Source organism: Somniosus microcephalus, chromosome 32, assembly GCF_052327205.1.
Source record: "Somniosus microcephalus isolate GS21.2 chromosome 32, FLI_Smic_1.0, whole genome shotgun sequence".
Taxonomy (NCBI): Eukaryota; Metazoa; Chordata; class Chondrichthyes; order Squaliformes; family Somniosidae; genus Somniosus; species Somniosus microcephalus.
Window position 1 is genome coordinate 20,872,670 of NC_141018.1, and position 18,886 is coordinate 20,891,555.

General features: G+C 46.2%; 1 protein-coding gene across 5 annotated transcripts in view; it reads right to left on the reverse strand.

Moving 5' to 3' along the window:
- Positions 1-18,886, reverse strand: part of neil1 (nei-like DNA glycosylase 1) — a 47,573-nt gene that overhangs the window by 17,811 nt on the left and 10,876 nt on the right. For all 5 annotated transcript variants that reach the window (XM_085972205.1, XM_085972206.1, XM_085972204.1 and 2 more), the window contains 3 exons: positions 17,139-17,202; positions 9,428-9,527; positions 2,991-3,115 (listed from right to left, as the gene is read on the reverse strand). In XM_085972205.1, the coding sequence (XP_085828331.1) occupies positions 2,991-3,115; positions 9,428-9,527; positions 17,139-17,202 (289 nt within the window). The remainder of the gene's footprint in view (positions 1-2,990; positions 3,116-9,427; positions 9,528-17,138; positions 17,203-18,886) is intronic.

Consider the following 18,886-nt stretch of genomic DNA (forward strand, 5'->3'; position numbering starts at 1 on the left):
TTCAGCGGGCAGAAGTTGGGCAAATAGCGCCACTCTCCACCCGCAGAGGCCCTTCTCCTGGGGATTTTTGACCGATCGCAAGTTCCGGATTTTTGCGCGTGCGCTTCGCATGCCTAAACTCGGAACTTGCGCGGCCCCTACGGGCGTGTGCGCACCTCGTATGGGCCGCAAATTACGGCCCATAATCTACTGAATTTCAAAAACTGGTCAAAAACATGCCATCCTTAAATTTGCTATTTTGAGATGAGGATTGCAGGAGAGTCTGCCCGTGTCTGGTGGAGCGGCAATTAACAAATGTATAGTGTGGCCAGATTCATGATCGCACGATGAAGGAATACTCTGCTGCTCGTACAGGCGCTCCAAGTCTTGTTCACCCATCACCCCTGCGCTCGCTGACCTACGTTGGCTCCCGGTCTGACAACGCCTCAATTTTAAAATCCTCATCCTTGTTTTCAAACCGCTCCACGGCCTCGCCCCTCCCGGTCTCTGTAATCTCCTCCAGCCCTACAACCCTCCGAGATCTCTGCGCTCCTCCAGTTCTGGCCTCTTGAGCATCCTCGATTTTAATCGTCCCACCGTTGGTGGCCGTGCTTTCAGTTGCTGAGGCCCTAAGCTCTGGAATTCCCTCCCTAAACCTCTCCGTCTCTCCGTCTCTCTCTCCTCCTTTAAGAGGCTCCTTAAAACCCACCTCTTTGACCCAAGCATCTGTCCTAATATCTCCTTCGGTGGCTCGGTGTCAAAAATGATTTTATTGATATCGCTCTTGTGAAGCGCTTTGGGACGTTTTGCTACGTTAAAGGCGCTATGTAAATGTACGTTGCTGTTGTTGCCTTATAAGTGGAGAAGCATAAACCTGAAAGAGTATTTCAAATATAGACTAAAAGAACATGACGTCGGGATCTGGAACGCTCGACCTGAAAACGTGGTGGAAGCTGATACCATAAATAATTTTAAAAAGGGAGTTGGACGGGGTATCATAGAAATCTACAGCACAGAAGGAGGCCATTCGGCCCATCTTGTCCGCGCCGGTACTTGAGGATGAGGAGCTTACGGGGTTAGGGACTAGAAGCGGGGGAGGGGGTGGGACTGAACATGACTGCTCTTTCAAAGAGCCAGCATAGGCACAATGGGCCGAATAAAAGAATGAAAGAAAGACTTGCATTTATATAGTGCCTTTCACGACCACCGGACGTCCCAAAGCGCTTTACAGCCAATGGTCTCCTTCTGTGCTGTAATGTTTCTATGATTCTGTGATAAGGTTTCGTGGATTTATTATTGGGGAAAGAATCCAAGGATCAGGAGTGTTGGGATCAGTGTGGCTGCCTCCGGTAGGTTTATTCTATGGCTGGGAATAGAACGTGCATCATCCGCAGAGGATGGATAGAGATTGAGGCCGATCGGCTGTGGGGAAAATAAACCCCAAGTCCTGCTGGCCGCGGTGCCCCTAGTTCATTCTCTGCAAACCAACAGGAGCCCCCAATAATTGCAATGTTGGCGATATTTCATACATGGATTGTGTCATTTCCCCCAATTCAGCCTGGGTCTATCAATGTGGATGCACCCAGGGGCTGTAGCGTGATACACACGGACTGAAAATTGGCATATAATAAAATATATAAATATATAAAAAACATACATACAATATAAAGGCGTGTTATTTAAACAACAACAAAAAATCCTATATTAGATTAAGGACACCATTGACCAGAAACTTAACTGGACCAGCCACATAAATACTGTGGCAGCAAGAGTAGGTCAGAGGCTGGGTATTCTGCGGCGAGTGTCTCACCTCCTGACTCCCCAAAGCCTTTCCACCATCTACAAGGCATAAGTAAGGAGTGTGATGCAATACTCTCCACTTGCCTGGATGAGTGCAGCTCCAACAACACTCAAGAAGCTCGACACCATCCAAAACAAAGCAGCCCGCTTGATTGGCACCCCATCCACCATCGTAAACATTCGCTCCCTCCACCACCGGTGCACCGTGGCTGCAGTGTGTACCATCTACAAGTTGCACTGCAGCAACTCGCCAAGGCTTCTTCGGCAGCACCTCCCAAACCCGCGACCTCTTCCACCTAGAAGGACAAGGGCAGCAGGTGCATGGGAACACCACCACCTCCAAGTTCCCCTCCAAGTCACACACCATCCTGACTTAGAAGTATATCACCGTTCCTTCATCGTCGCTGGGTCAAAATCCTGGAACTCCCTCCCTAACAGCCCTGTGGGAGCACCTTCACCATCACCACACGGACTGCAGCGGCCCAAGGCGGCGGCTCACCACCACCTTCTCAAGGGGCAATTAGGGATGGGCAATAAACGCTGGCCTTGCCAGCGACACCCACATCCCAGGAACGAATAAAAAAAATACACATCAGGAGCAGGGGATGTAAATCACTCTATTGTCAACAATTATTCTTTATAAATTACATAAAAAGGGTAGCATTGATTAGGTGATAAACCACAAGTTTATGTGGCAGTTCATATTAGAATATAAAACGAGAGAACCTAAACTCTATCCCCTCTAAGTAACAAACCAGAAAATAATTGCTTCGTAGAAAACTCCCCTTTAAGATAATTGGCAACCAGAGGGGAGAAGATGAGGAGAATATATTTTTTTAACGCAGTGTGTTATGATCTGAAAGGGCGGTGGACTCAGATTCGATAGTAACTTTCAAATGGATATTGGATATATACTTGAAAAGGAGAAATTTGCAGGGCTCTGGGGAAAGAGCGGGGGGGAGTGGGATTAATTGGCCGGCTCTTTCAAAGAGCCGGCACAGGCACGATAGGCCGAGCAGCCTCCTTCTGTGCTGTAAGAATGGATGAAACCATTTTAAGTTGTCCTCGCCAATTGTACGCAGAAAGACAGAACCATTAAAATCAGCAGACGACCTCATCCCCTCGTCACAAAATCAGACGAAGCCCGCTCGCTGAGATACTCAGGGGTGGGGGCTTTTGAACTCGCAGCAAAGCTGCACTAATTACTGTACCTGGAACCAAATGGTTCTTCCGTTGCCGTCACGTAGCAACTGCATCCCAGCAACGTAATAGCAGCGGAGCCAGGCTTCGAAAGCAGAGGAATCGTCCGAATGCTCTGGATCGTAACCCTTGCCACCTGTAGTTGGGCAAGAAGCAGAGCGAGCGTTAAACAGTCCAATTAGCGCAGGTGAGTCCACCGTTTTCTTTTCAGTGTCAGCTGTGGCTCAGTGGGCAGCACACTCGCCTCCGAGTCAGAAGGTTGTGGGTTCACAGTCCCACTCTAGAGACTTGAGCACAAAGCTAGGCTGACACTGCAGTGCAGTGCTGAGGGAGTGCTGCACTGTCGGAGGTGCCGTCTTTCGGATGAGACGTTAAACCGAGGTGGACGTAAAAGATCCCCTGGCACTATTTCGAAGAAAAGTAGGGGAGTTATCCCTGGTGTCCTGACCAATATTTATCCCTCAATCAACATAACAAAAAACAGATTATCTGGTCATTATCACGTTGCTGTTCGTGGGACCTTGCTGTGCGCAAATTGGCTGCCGCGTTTCCCACATTACAACAGTGACTCCATTTCAAAAGTACTTCATTGGCTCTAAAGCGCTTTGAGACGTCCGGTGGTCGTGAAAGGCGCTATATAAATGCAAGTCTTTCTTTTCTTCTTTGCAGTATTTCTTCAAAAAGAACAGAAAATGCTGGAAACACTCAGCAGGCCAGGCAGCCTCTGTGGAGAGAGAGAAACGGAGTTAACGTTTCCGGTCCATGACCTTTCGTCAGCACGCCTGGCGAAAGGTCATGGACCGGAAACGTTAACTCTGTTTCTCTCTCCACAGAGGCTGCCTGGCCTGCCGAGTGTTTCCAGCATTTCCTGTTTTTATTGAAGATTTCCAGAATCTGCAGTATTTTGCTTTTGTTTTAGTGTTTCTTCAATGTAGTTGGTTGTGTATGTTGACCCGAGAGTGAGGATGCGGCCTGAATTCACTCTTGTGCCGTGCACTGGCACTAACTCGGTTGCAAGGATCAGTTTTACATGGAGCAATGTGGGAGGATGGCGCCATCAAATCAACAATCACACCCTCGCTTAAAATCAGGAGATTCATAGCCAAACACTGTGGGGTAGTGGTTCTGGTAGTTGCCTAGCAACCCAGCGGTCAGGAGTTCAAACCTCACCATGGCAACCTGTGAAAGTGAACTCAATCAATCTGGTAACTTGTGGGCCGGCACCTGATAAAATCACCGTGAAAACGGTCGGATTGTTTTAAAAAACCCAACTGGTCCACTAATGCCCTATAGCGAAGGGAAACTGGAGTCACATGTAGGCCAGACACTACACATGAGAGAATGCTATTGGCCCGTATTTTCCGATGCCTACGGGCTGTGTACACACCCGTAGGGACCTCACAAATGCCGGTTTCAGGCAGGCGAAGCGCACGCCCTGAAAACCGGCACTTCCGATCTGTCAAGAATCCTCCTGACAGATCCTCTGCCTGCCCTGGAGAAGGGCCCCTGCGGGGGGAGAGTTCTGCTTTCTCCAGAACCTCTGCCCACAGAAAACCCTTAAAAATCTTACGCCTGGCAAGGCCTGCTTTTACCAGCATAAAAGAGTTTAAAAAAGTTAAAAAAAAAAAAAAATTTCACTGATTTATAATTTAAAAATACTTTTAAAAAAGGTAAGTTTATTTTTAGCCCCGTAAAAAACTTTAATTACTTTTTCAAAAAATTTAATTTTTGTTTAAAATATTCAATTTAATGTCATTTTAACTCATTTTAAAAACATGATTTAAAAAAAAATTATTTCATGTTGTAGTGTCTTTTTTCAGTGATCCCCATTCATACTTTTGACGGGTCTACCTGTCAAAAGTATGAAGGGGGGATTCCCTTCGCCCATTGGCTCGCCTGGTTCACGTGATCACAGGGACACTTGTGAGCTGCCTGCGCCCCGGGATACCTGGGCCTCTGCGCGCGCGCACCAGGAGAGGCCCAGGAGCGGAAGAGTCCAGACCTCGGGAGCCCTCAGGTAAGGGCGTAGATTTTTCCCCCCTGATAGGATATGGGTATGATGTAATTGCCATTACAGAGACATGGTTGCAGGGTAACCAAAGCTGGGAACTGAATGTTCCAGGGTACTCAACATTTAGGAAGGACAGACAAAAAGGAAAAGGAGGTGGCGTAGCGCTGTTAATAAGGGATGAGATTGGTACGATAGCGATAAAAGATCTTGGCTCGGCAGATCGTGATGTAGAACTGGAATCAGTTTGGGTGGAGCTAAGAAACAGCAAAGGGCGAAAAACATTGGTGGGAGTTGTGTATAGGCCACCAAACCGTAATGGTAATGTAGGGCACAGTATCAATCAAGAGATTAGAAGTGCATGTAACAAGGGCAATATGGCAATCATGGGGGACTTTAATCTACATATTGACTGGGCAAGTCAAATTACCACTAATGGTGTGGAGGAGGAATTCTTGGAATGCATGCGAGATGGTTTCCTGGATCAGTATATGGAGGAACCAACCAGGGAACAGGCTATTCTGGATCTGGTACTGTGTAATGAGAAAGGGCTAATCAATAATCTTGTGGTAAAGGGGCCTTTAGGGACAAGTGACCATATTGAATTTTACATTAAGTTTGAGAGTGATGTAGTTCAATCTGAAACTAAGGTCATCAATCTAAACAGAGGAAACTACAAGGGTATGAGGGACAAGTTGGCCATAGTAGATTGGGAGACTACACTAAAAGGTATGGAGGTGGACATACAGTAGCTAACATTCAAGGAAATAATGCATAATTTGCAACAAACATGTATTCCTCTAGGGCATAAAAACAAAAGGAAAAGTGATCCAACCGTGGCTAACAAAAGAAATTAAAGCTAGTATTAAGTCAAAGAAGGAAGCTTATAAAGTTGCCAGAAAAAGCGGTCAGCCTGAGGATTGGGATCTTTTTAGAAATCAGCAAAGGGGGACCAAGAAATTGATAAAGAAAGGGAAAATGAAATAGGAGCACAAACTAGCGAAAAATATAAAAATGGATTGTAAAAGGTTCTATACGTATGTTAAAAAGGAAAAGACTGGCTAAGTTAAATGTAGGTCCTTTACAGTCAGCGACGGGAGAATTTATAATGGGGAATGAGGAAATGGCAGAGAAATTAAATAAATACTTTGTTTCTGTCTTTACAGAGGAAGACACAAAAAACCTCCCAGAAATACAAGAAAACCAAGGGTGTGGCGAGAATGAGGAACTTAAAGAAATTATTAGTAAAAAAACAGTACTAGCAAAATTAATGGGACTAAAAGTCGATAAATCCCAAGGACCAGATGACCTACATCCTAGGGTTTTGAAAGAGGTGGCCATTGGGATAGTGGACGCATCAGTTGTCATCTTACAAAATTCTATAGATTCTGGAACGGTTCCTGCAGATTGGAGGATAGCAAATGTAACCCCGCTATTTAAGAAAGGAGGGAAGAGAGAAAACGGGAAACTACAGACCTGTTAGCCTCACATCAGTAGTTGGGAAAATGCTGGAATCTATTACAAAGGATGCAATAACTGGGCACTTAGAAACTAATAGTAAGATTGGGCAGAGTCAACATGGATTTATGAAAGGGAAATCCTGTTTGACAAACCTATTGGAGTTCTTTGAGGATGTAACTAGTGGAGTAGACAAAGGGGAACTGGTAGATGTGGTGTATCTGGATTTTCAGGAGGCCTTCGATAAGGTCCCACACAAGAGGTTGGTGAACAAAATTAGGGCACATGGAATTGGCGGTAATATACCAGCATGGATTGAGAATTGGTTAACAGACAGAAAACAAAGAGTAGGGATAAACGGGTCTTTTTCAGGATGGCAGGCTGTGACTAGTGGGGTACCGCAAGGATCGGTGCTTGGGCCCCAGCTATTCACAATCTATATCAATGATTTGGATGAGGGGACTAAATGTAACTTTTCCAAATTTGCTGATGATACAAAGCTAGGTGGCAGTGTCAGTTGTGAAGAGGATGTGAAGAGGCTTCAAGGGGATCTCGACAGGCTCAGTGAGTGGGCGAGAACATGGCAGATGGAATATAATGTGGATAAATGTGAAGTTATCCACTTTGGTAGAAAAAAACAGAACAGCAGAGTATTTCCTAAATGGTGAAAGACTGGGGAATGCAGATGCTCAAAGGGACCTGGGTGTCCTTGTACATGAGTCACTGAAAGTGAATGTGCAGGTGCAGCAAGCCATTAGGAAGGCAAATGGTATGCTGGCCTTCATTACAAGAGGATTTAAGTACAGGAGTAAAGAAGTCTTACTCCAATTATATAGGGCCTTGGTGAGATCACACCTGGAGTACTGTGTACAATTTTGGTCTCCTTACCTAAGGAAGGATATACTTGCCATAGAGGGAGTGCAACGAAGGTTCACGAGATTGATTCCTCGGATGACGGGACTGTCGTATGAGAAGAGATTGAGTAAACTAGGTCTGTATTCTCTTGAATTCCGAAGAATGAGAGGGGATCTCATTGAAGCATACAAAATTATTACAGGGCTTGATAGGGTGGATGCTGGGAGAATTTTTCCCTTGGCTGGGGAGCCTAGAACCAGGGGCCACAGCCTCAGGATAAAGGGTAGGCCATTCAGGACTGAGATGAGAAGAAGTTTCTTCACACAGAGGGTGGTGAATCTTTGGAATTCTCTACCCCAGAGGGCTGTGGAGGCTCAGTCATTGGGTATATTCAAAACAGAAGTCGATAGATTTCTGAATAGTAAAGGCATCAAGGGATATGGCGATAGGGCTGGTGAATGGAGTTGAGGCAGATCAGCCATGATCTCATTGAATGGCGGAGTAGGCTCAAAGGGCCGAATGGCCTACTCCTGCTCCTATTTCTTATATTCTTAGGAGGCCTCGGCACGCAGGATGCCTCATATCGGAAATTACAGGCCATTGTAACTTCCAAAGTGACAGGTTTCCGGCCTCTGTTTACGGAATCTCCCCAAAGCAGAGTTGCAGTGGTTTATAACTCAGATAACTGCATGTGTCTTAGGGTCTACCTCAATTTTAAAATCCTCATCCTTGTTTTAAATTCCCTCCATGGCCTCACGCCCAACCCCCATCTCTATAACCACTTCCAGCCCTACAACCCTCTGCGATCCTCCAACTCTAGTTCTTGAGCATCCCCCGATCTTAATCGTTACACCATTGGCGGACGTTCTTTCGGCTGCCTGGGCCCTAAGCTCTGGAATTCCCTCCCTAAACCTCTCCGCCTCTCTCTACCTCTCTCTACTCCTTTATGACGCTCCTTAAAACCTACCTCTCTGTCCTGATATCTCCTTCTATGGCTCGGGGTCAAATTTTTATTGATAGCGCTCTTGTTAAGTGCCTTGGGATGCTATATAAAAACAAGTTGTTGTTGTTGCCCTACATGTGACGCCGGTTTCACTCTATATGGTTGCCTCTTCATGCCATTTTGAAGTGGCCAAGCAAACACTCAGATTGATGACTGGCAATAAATGCGGCATCGCTCACACCCTAAGAGCAAAGTAAAATATACTTATATCTTTAAAGAAAGTTACCAACTGGGTTGGGTCAGTGGCACAAATGATATCTTAGGAGATATCAACCACTGCCACATTGCTGTGGGGAGATGCCTGCCACTATTGGAGTTACTGGCAGCTGTGGCTCAGTGGGCAGCACCCTTGCCTCTGAGTCAGAAGGTTGTGGGTTGAAGTCCCACTCCAGAGACTCGAGCACACAATCTAGGCTGACACTCCCAGTGCCATGCTGAGGGAGTGCTGCACTGTCGGAGGTGCCGTCTTTCGGATGAGACGTTAAACCGAGGCCCCGTCTGCCCTCTCAGGTGGACGTAAAAGATCCCATGGCACTATTTCGAAGAAGAGCAGGGGAGTTCTCCCCGGTGTCCTGGGCCAATATTTATTCCTCAACCAACATCATTAAAACAGATTATCTGGTCATTATCACATTGCTGTTTGTGGGAGCGTGCTGTGTGCAAATTGGTTGCTGCGTTTCCTACATTACAACAGTGACTACACTTCAAAAAGTACTTAATTGGCTGTAAAGTGCTTTGGGACATCCGGTGGTCGCGAAAGGCGCTATAGAAATGCAAGTCTTTTTTTTTCTTGTTACAACTATGACTTGCATTTATAGAGCGCTATGGGAGTTACATAAGAACATAAGAAATAGGAGCAGGAGTAGGCCAATCGGCCCCTCGAGCCTGCTCCGCCATTCAATAAGATCATGGCTGATCTGATCCTAACCGCCAATCCACTATCACAGAGTTGATATAGCTTTCCCTCGCAAACACTGAATCCAACAGACACTGGCAAAAATGGCCTGCAGTTAGTTTAGGAAGTAAGGTGGATAGCAGTTGGATCTGTAGGGGTTGCCTGGACAATGGTCTCATTTGTGTTAAGGACTGCACTGGACACGGTGCATAAGGACAGAGCGACTTACCCAAATTAATGACCTCCATAGGCAGCATGTGGCAAAGTTCAAGAAGATCAGGATTCTCCAATTTCAGCTTTATCTTCTTACTCAGAGGCAAGTCAGCAGTCTTGAGAGAGTGAGAGAGAGATGGATAAGCAGTTAAGAGCTGCACATGAGGGACAGAGCTCCAGAGCAACAATGCGTTAGAAGGAATCTACTGATTTATAACAAAACCTTTTCCCTATAAAAACATTGGCCCATTTCCCAGTCGTGCTGTCTCAGTTCACGCCTTGCTTCCTCTAACTATTTTCTGCCCCAATCTTACTTCATCTGCCCTGGTTGTCATTCATACATCTCAAGACTAGCTGACTGCCCTTTCCCACTCTTCTCGCTCTCCCATCAGTTGGCCTTCTATAGCACAGACCCTGAAGGCACAGTACTTCAGTGCAAGAAACACTTAAAGGGTTGAAACAGCCCGCACGCTATGACAGCTTGGCTCAGTTGGTAGCACTCTGGTTTCTGAGTCAGAAGGTGGTGGGGTCAAGCCACACTCCAGGTCATTGAGCACGTACTCAAGGCCGACACTTCAGTGCAGTACAGGAAACTTTCTTTTATCCGGCACGGACGGGACCGACCTGGTGCCGGTTCATCAAAAATTCCAGATAACCGAACGCTATAGTAAAAGATACGGAGCTGACAGCTCCGTATAAAGCAACAAACCGTGTTGCTTAGCAACAAGTGTAGAACAATGGCCACAAGTTCCAAGCGTCTCTGTAGCTTAGCAACAGCTGCAGCCACACCCTTGCGCAGCAACAGACGGAGGAAGGCAAGTACAATATGAAGTAAAACCTACTCCTGAATTTTGCCGGTTAACCGAGATTTTCGGTTATTTAGGTGCCGGTAAATCGAAAGTTTCCTGTACTGAGAGAGTGCTGCACTGTCAGAGGTGACGTCAATTGGAGATGTTAAACCGAGGCTAGGTGGGACAGTTCTGGAGGATGCAAACGGGTCCTCGCCACTTTTTCCAGGGAGTTCTCCTGATGTCAACCAGCATGAACAAAATAAGTCAAATGGTCATTCATCTGACTGCTGACTGCCTACAAAACAACAGACATCACATCAAACGTAATTCATTGGCTGTGAAGCAGTGCCAGCCGTGGCTCAGTGGGTAGCACCCTCTCGCCTCCGAGTCAGAAGGTTGTGAGTTCAAGTCCCACTCCAAAGACTTGAGCACAAAAATCTAGGCTGAAGCGGTAGTGAGGGGGCGCTGCACTGTTGGAGATGCCGTCTTTCAGATGAGGCGTGAAACCGAGGCCCCGTCTGCTCTCTCAGGTGGATGTAAAAGATCCTATGACACTATTTCGAAGAAGAGCAGGGGAGTTATCCCCGGTGTCCTGGCCAATATTTATCCCTTAATAAACAACACCAAAACAGATTATCTGGTCATTATCACCTTGCTGTGCGCAAATTACCTGCCGTGTTTCCCACATTACAAACAGTGACTACACTCCAAAAAGTACTTCATTGGCTGTAAAGCGCTTTGGGACATCCGGTCGTGAAAGGCGCTGTAGAAATGCGAGTCTTTCTTTTCCCTTTGTGACATTCTGAAGAAGTGCAAAGTGCTAAATAAATCCAAGTTCTTCCCTTCAAGTTGATAATTATGCACGTATTTTAACTAATGAAAAGCCATGGGGCTGCAGATTGGGTGCACGGTGTACACTCCTGTTGTTAAAAAGCTCTGTTAAATTGGAAAATAAGCCTTTATATTTTTTTTCTGCACGAACAAGATGCAAACAGCCAATAAAATACATTGCACATTTCAGATACTTCAGTGGAACAATGTCATTAACATTTTCAGGCAGCCCCTATACAAATTCTGAATTATTTGTATGATGTATCGATTTTTTCCGGGGGTTAGTTATGCAAGTGACTTGGCCATTTTTTGCTCAATAATGTTTCTTGGCAAATTATGTCTGATTACGCTCTTGTGAAGCGCCTTGGGACGCTCTGCCAGGTGAAAGGCGCTACATAAATTCAAAAGTTTACTTGTACTTCTTGCAATCTAGTATACTGTATTCGCTGCTCACGATGCGGTCTCCTCTACACTGGGGAGACCAAACGCAGATTGGGCGACCGCTTTGCGGAACACCTCCGTTCAGTCTGTAAGGGTGACCCCGAGCTTCCGGTCGCCTGTCACTTTAATTCACCGCTTCACTCCCACCCTGACCTCTCTGTCCTCGGCCTCTTACACTGTTGCAATGTAGCTCAACGTAAGCTCAAGGAACAGCACCTCATCTTTTGATTTGGCACTTTACAACCTTCTGGACTCCACAACGGGCCAGAACTTCGGGTCCCCACGGGTGAGTCCGCGCTGGGTACTCACGCGTAGGCCCAACAAAAGTGCCGGTTTCGTGCATGCACTGCGCATGCGCGGGAAACCGAAACTTCCGTTCCCTTAAAGGAAGGGGTTCACAGGTGGAACGCGTGCGCCGGAGAGGCAGCGCGTACGCCTGGAACTTCCAATTTTTTTTTATTACAGGTTTCTCCGGGAGGGTAAGTCTCCAGCAGCTACACTTTTAAAAAGCAGTCGCAAGGCCTGCTTTTAACAAGGTAAGTGGTGAATTAAGTAAAATTAAAACATTTTTTCCACAGGTTTATTATTTTTAAATACTTTAAAGAAAGGTATAGTTATTTTATGTAATTTATAGTTATTTTAAAAATGTGATTTAAAAAAAAATGTATTTGAAGTTTGAGTTATGTTTTGGGGCTGAATTGTATCCATAGATTTGACAGGTCTTCCTGTCAAATCTATGAATACAGATTCCCTGCTACCATTGGCTCCCCATGGCCCATGTGATCCCAGGGGACGCTTCGAACTAACTGCGCCCCTGGGATACGCGAGCACTGGGCGCCGGCAGTTGGAGCAGGCCCAGGATCGGAATCCCACGCGGGCCCACAGCACAACGGCCGGCGCGCTAGGTAAGAGCAGGTCGGGGGCTTGCACCCGCGGGAAGCCCCCGACCCGAATTTCTGGGCCACTGAGTTCAACAATTTCAGACTATAGCCCCATCCCCCATTTTTCATGCTGTATGATTTTTACCATTCCCATTTGCAACATTTAATCTTTCCTGCCTCTTACAAAAGCACAGTACGTTCCTTCAATTCCTTCCTCCCCTCCTAACCCCCCCCCCCCCCCGTCTCTGCACCTGCTTAATCTGTTACATCTCCAGCTTTTTCCAGTTCTGACGAAGGGTCCCAGTCCTGAAACGTTAACTCTGTTTCTCTCTCTACAGATGCTGCCTGGCCTGCTGAATATTCCCAGCGTTTTCTGTTGTTATTTCAGGTTTCCAGCATCCGCAGTATTTTGCTATTGTACATAAATTCAAGTTGTTGTTTAAATTGCGCTGGCCCATGCTTTTGTTGGATCGAGAGAAAAGATTTAATGTAACAACTCCAGGTTCAAAGGGGGAGTGAGTCACACACCCGTACCATCCTAGCTTGTGGTTTCAGTAAGCTGGAAGGCAGGCACTGAGCAACTAGTGAGGCATCTCCTTACAAGGCTGGGAAACCAAAACGAGGCACCACCATACTGCTTCCTGGACCGGGTCAGGGGTCAGAGGGCATGGGACCAGGTCACCTGTCTGTCTCCCGTCCCAATGAATGGTTTCAGCCACTGTACCCTTGCCCTTCCAAAGCCCCTCCATCTCACTTCCTCCTTTCAAATCTTCAATGAGACACAATCTAGGCTGACACTCCCAGTGCAGTGCTGAGGGAGTGCTGCACTGTCGGAGGTGCCCGTCTTTTGGATGAGGCGTTAAATCGAGGCCCCCGTCTGCTCTCTCAGCTGGACGTAACAGGCACTATTTCGAAGAAGAGCAGGGGAGTTCTCCCCTGGTGTCCTGGCCAATATTTATCCCTCAACCAACATCACTAAAACAGATTATCTGGTCATTATCACATTGCTGTTTGTGGGAGCTTGCTGTGCACAACTTGGCTGCCGTGTTTCCTACATTCAAAAAGTACTTCATTGGCTGTAAAGCGCTTTGGGACGTCCGGTGGCCATGAAAGGCGCTATAGAAATTCAAGCCATTCTTTTTTAAGGATTTTTCTCTTCTATTGATCTTTTAGCTTTGCCCCTGACTTCATTTTACCTGTCCTTTCCCTCGTCTATTTTCTTCTCGTTTCTAAAAGAAAAACGAGGAAGAGGGGGAGGACGACAAGGGGGGGGGGGGGGGGAGGAGGAGAATGAGTAGGACACTGTGCGCGCATAACCGGACAAGGAGGAAGGTACTTCAAAATGAGAACACACTTCAGATACCAGCCTATTCCGTACTGCGGACGACTGGAAAACAACTGTCACAACGGTCAAGCTTTCCGCCGCTGAACTGCAGAGAAACTGGACATTAAGTTCCTCAAAATAAGAATAGACGTGAATACAAAAAAATTCAAAGCCAACTACGCAGAATCCAAACACTGCGGTGAGATGTAAAACGATGAAACGTCACAACAAAGTATTGTGTGGATCAAGCACTGGCGCAAAAGGGGTTAAATATGTCCCGAAAGCAGAAAGGGCAGATGGTGTCTCTGCCTTTGAAGTCCCTTTCTGATTTAAGTAGCTGCGGAATACAGGCTTCTTCTACGGAGCCGCTATAAATAAACCGCTGCTGAGACTAAACGCCACAACATTGGCTGGATTTTGCCAATGGGGAGCTTTTGGAGGCGGGACTCCCACTTGTCGGGTTTCAGTCCCGCCTCCATCAACTTCTGGCCAACCCACGCTATTTTCCCTTGATTGACCTTGTTAAGCCCGCCCAGTGGGCTCAGCAGGCCAATTAAGGGAAAACCGGTTACAGAGAACGTCAGCATATGACGTTTCATCTGTCAAAAAGTTTTGACAGATGAATTGTCATCATCTGTGAAGCTGTCAAACACTGACATTCTCTGTTGTTTGATGAGTTCTTGAATTCAAGACAACCCGCCTCCTGGGAAGATGGCACGGTGGCGGGTTGGGGGCGGGTTGGGCACCCGTCCCCTGATTCTGCCATTTTCCTGGCAGTCCCACCTCCCCAGAGCTGGCAAGATCCAGCCCCTAGACGCAACTTCTTCAACGCACTGGCTTTGCTGCTCAGAGATCCGCTCTGTTTGATAGGCTGGTGATTGGCCATGGAATTGCGATCCCGTGACTCTGTAATCCACTGCAGCAAGTGCGACTCTGCTCCAAAGCACTGGGATTCTTTTTTAATTAATTTGGCTTTTTAATAACTCCCATCAAAACAGGCCCAACTAAGGTTAAAAACACAAGTCAGCTCAAAACCAATTGCAAACCGCAGCCACCTGGTATCCACACCAATCTCTCCGTACATGTGGGTTATATTTAAGCTTCGGAATCTGAACGATAAAATTCAGTATTTCATATCCTGCCCAAACACCTGCTCTGCCTGTCTTCGACCAACAGCTTTTACTTCTCAAGCACTCTGTCGCTACAGGAAACACATTGGCCCAGAAATTCGGGTCGGGGGCTTCCCGCGGGTGCAAGCCCCCGACCTGCACTTACCTTGCGCGCCGGCAGTTGAGCTGTAGGGCCCCGTGGAATTCCGCTCCGGGGCCTGGTCCAGCTGCCGGCGCGCAGCGCTTGCTTATCCCAGGGGCGTAGTTAGTGCGATGCGTCCCCTGGGATCACGTGGGCCATGGGCAGCCAATTGGCGCAGGGTAAAGCCCATTCATAAGTAGTGACAGGAAGACCTGTCAAAACTTATAAATACTACGGCCCCAAAATAGTAGTAAACCTTCAAATAAATTTTAAAAAATCATCACACTTATTAAATAAATTATAAATTGCATTAAATAACTATTTTAAACAATAATTTAAATTTTTGAAATTTTTTTTATATTCAAACGGGGCTAAAAATAAACTTACCTTGCTTTAAAGTATTTAAAAATAATAAACCTATGGAAAAAATGTTTTAATTTTAATTAATTGGCCACTTACCTTTTAAAATGCAGGCCTTACGCCTGGTTTTTACATTTCTAAAATCTAAAGACTTACCCTCCCGGAGAAACCTGTAAAAAAAACGTAAGTTCAAAGCGCACGCGCAGACTCCCACGCGCACGTGTTCCACCTCTGAACCTCATCGTTCAGAGGAACGGAAGTGCCGGTTTCCCGCGCATGCGCAGTGCATCCAAGAAACCGGCACTTCCATCGGGCCCACGCGTGAGTGCCCCGTGCGTACTCACCCGTGAAGACCCAAATTTCTGGGCCATACATTTTACTACTTTTAATTTAATATGGGGTCTCCATTATTACGTCTCTTTCTTTTGGCAGTTTACGTTATTCCCATTTTCTCTTTCCTTCCCAATTCTGCTTCTCCTCCTCACTGGTTTTTTTGAAAGAAAAACATTGCTTCTTGTTAAAGGGGAGTTTTACAAACCCTTATTTGTGACTGCAGACATTAAATTGGCCCTGTGCGCCATTTCCACTGTCCACTTCAGCGTCTTTGTTTCTCTTGAGAATGCCAAATTGCAAGCAGTTTTGTGGCTGTGAACCCACACCCATTAGAACACAAGAATTAGGAGCAGGAGTAGGCCATACGGCCCCTCGAGCCTGCTCCGCCATTCAAGAAGATCATGACTGAACTTCTAAATCAATTCCAGTTTCCCGCCCGATCTCCGTATCCTTTGATTCCCCTAGAGTCCAAAAATCTATCGATCTCAGCCTTGAATATACTCAACGACTGAGCATCCACAGCCCTTTGGTGTAGAGAACTCCAAAGATTCACAACCCTCTGAGTGAAGAAATTTCTCCTCATCTCAGTCCTAAATGGTCGACCCCTTATCCTGAGACTATGCCCCCTAGTTCTAGACTCTCCAGCCAGGGGAAACAACCTCTCAGCATCTACCCTGTCAATCCCCTTCAGAATCTTATATGTTTCAACAGGGTTGCGCTGTGCATGGCCACTTCTTGTAGAGGCCATACAGCCATCAGACACTAGCCTCTCATCTCATCAGTCCGCAGTCCACTTGATGTCATGGGAACACCATCGCCACCAGGTTCTCCTCCAAGTCACGCACCATGGATGTACACCGCCCAACGTTCCTTCATGGTCGCTGGGTCCAAATCCTGGAATTCCCTACCCAACATCATAATGGAAACACCATCGCCACCAGGTTCTCCTCCAAGTCACGCACCATGGATGTACACTGCCCATCGTTCTTTCATGGTCGCTGGGTCCAAATGCTGGAATTCCCAGTCTAACACCATCATGGAAACACCGTTAGTACAAGGGCTCCAGCCTTTAAGAAGATGGCGGCCTACCACCACTTTCTCAGGACAGTGAGCGATAGGCAATAAACGCAATGAGAAAAAGATCAAACCCAGGTCCCAGATTTCAACAGACTATGTTCTAACCCATTCTGCCACGTAGCCCCATCAGAAGAAGGTTTAAGGATGCTCAATGCATAGATTGAGTCTCAGTAAATGACATGCAGACACTACTGGTACATGACGAAGCCCTTGCTGGTTTTACTTGTCCAGAAGGGATGCGTCACGGAAAAACTGTATCGAATGCAGAGTAGTCAAACAACCCAATGGGTCTGTGCTCATTAAAATTAAGATGGAGCCTTTGCAATGAACCACCTGGACTTAATCCATATACTGCTCTTCATTCTTGTACAGTGGAAGTGCTTAGGTCCATGAACACACCAGTCCTGTGAAAGCCTGGGGGCAGATTTTAAATCTTACCGTTTCTTTGTGTAGCAAAGGTTCCAACACAGTCCTCGCCTTCTCAAACGGGGGAACTTTCGACCTAAAGCAAAAAAAAAAGGGAGATTAATCACTCCAGACATCAGTCAGTCACGCCCACCTAACAGAAGCATAGTCCTCTGGATATGCCCAGAATCGGAGGTCCCACTGCGCTGACTGGGGCCTTCACATCATGCACATGAAAAGTACTTTCAACATCCTGGTACGTCTATCTCTCAATGTCATTACTGAGCCAGATGATCGCATAGAGGCCAGTAGGAAGAGATTCCACCAATTCTTAAACTGCAGGTGCCAGTACTGGATTTGCACAGTTGGGTGAAAAACTGGAACAAGATCAGTAACAACTAGGAGAATTACCTTTTTTTTTTAATTATTGGAAAGAAAATGCCAACGATTTACTTACCTTACTTCTAAAGATTTGAACATTTTCACAAGGTACTTAATTACTGTTCAACCAGCCCTAGTCAGAACAGACAGTGACACAAGTCTCCTGGGGCCTCACGGAGAAGGCAGAAATCGTTGGCCCATATTTTCCGATCGGAGGCTTCTTGCGTGCGATCTGGGAAAATTCTACGCCCTTACCAGAGGGCTCCGGAGGTCCGGACATTTCCACTCCTGGGCCTCTGCTCTACGAAATGCGCAGAGGCCCAGGTATCCCAGGGGCGCAGGCGTCCCTGGGATCACATGGACCATGGGGAACCAATGTGAGAAGGGAATCCCCCTTCATGCTTTTGACAGCACTCTACGCACAGATCTGTCAAAAGTATGAATGGGGATCACATTTAAAAACAGTTAAACACTAAATGAATTTTTTAAAATTTAAAATTAGTTAAAATTACATTAAATTAAATATTTTAAACAAAAATTTAATTTTTTGAAAAATAAATTTAAGTTTTTTACAGGGCTAAAAATAAACTTACTTTTTTTAAAGTATTTTTAAATTATAAATGAGTGAGAAAAAAAATTATTTTTTAAAACTTATACTGGTAAAGGCAGGCCTTACGCAGGCTTTTACCAGGCGTAAGTTTTTTAAGGGTGTTCAGCCGGCGGAGGTTGTGCAGAAAGCGGAACTCTCCCCCCACCCGCAGAGGCCCTTCTCCAGGGCAGGCGGAGGATCTGTCAAGAGGATTCTTGACAGATCGCAAGTGCCGGTTTTCAGCGCATGTGCTTTGCATGCCTGAAACCGGCACTTGCGAGGCCTCGAACGGTGGGTACACAGCCCGTACACACCCATAGGCGTCGGAATATCCGGCCCAATAATGAACACTTTTTCAGAGAGGCTTTTTCTCCTTCTGTGTTCTTTTGAGTTCGTTAGAAATATTAAGAACTTTTAAGAACAGGAAAAGGGCATTAACTCCAGCAAGCCTAGCCATTCAGAACAGATTTATCCCAGTTAAGTGCCATCTCACCATATCCCTCAATCTCTTCCTTCCAAAAACATCGCTTACCTCTTGAATCCACCAACACTGTCAACTCTATTGGCATTTACCTGAAAAAAGTGCTGAGTAGCTTCCTTCTCACTCCTACCTTCCTGATATTTTTTTTAAACTAGTCAGTCCTGGGTTATAAACCCTTTCACATAATAAGCAATCAGCCTGGATCGATTGCTTCATTCCTGCCTTAATTCTGGGGGGGGAAAAAACTTCAATTAGGTCACCACAAAGTCTCCTCTCTGCCAAAGAAAACAAGCCCAATTTCCTCATAACAAACTCCTCAAGCCAATAAAT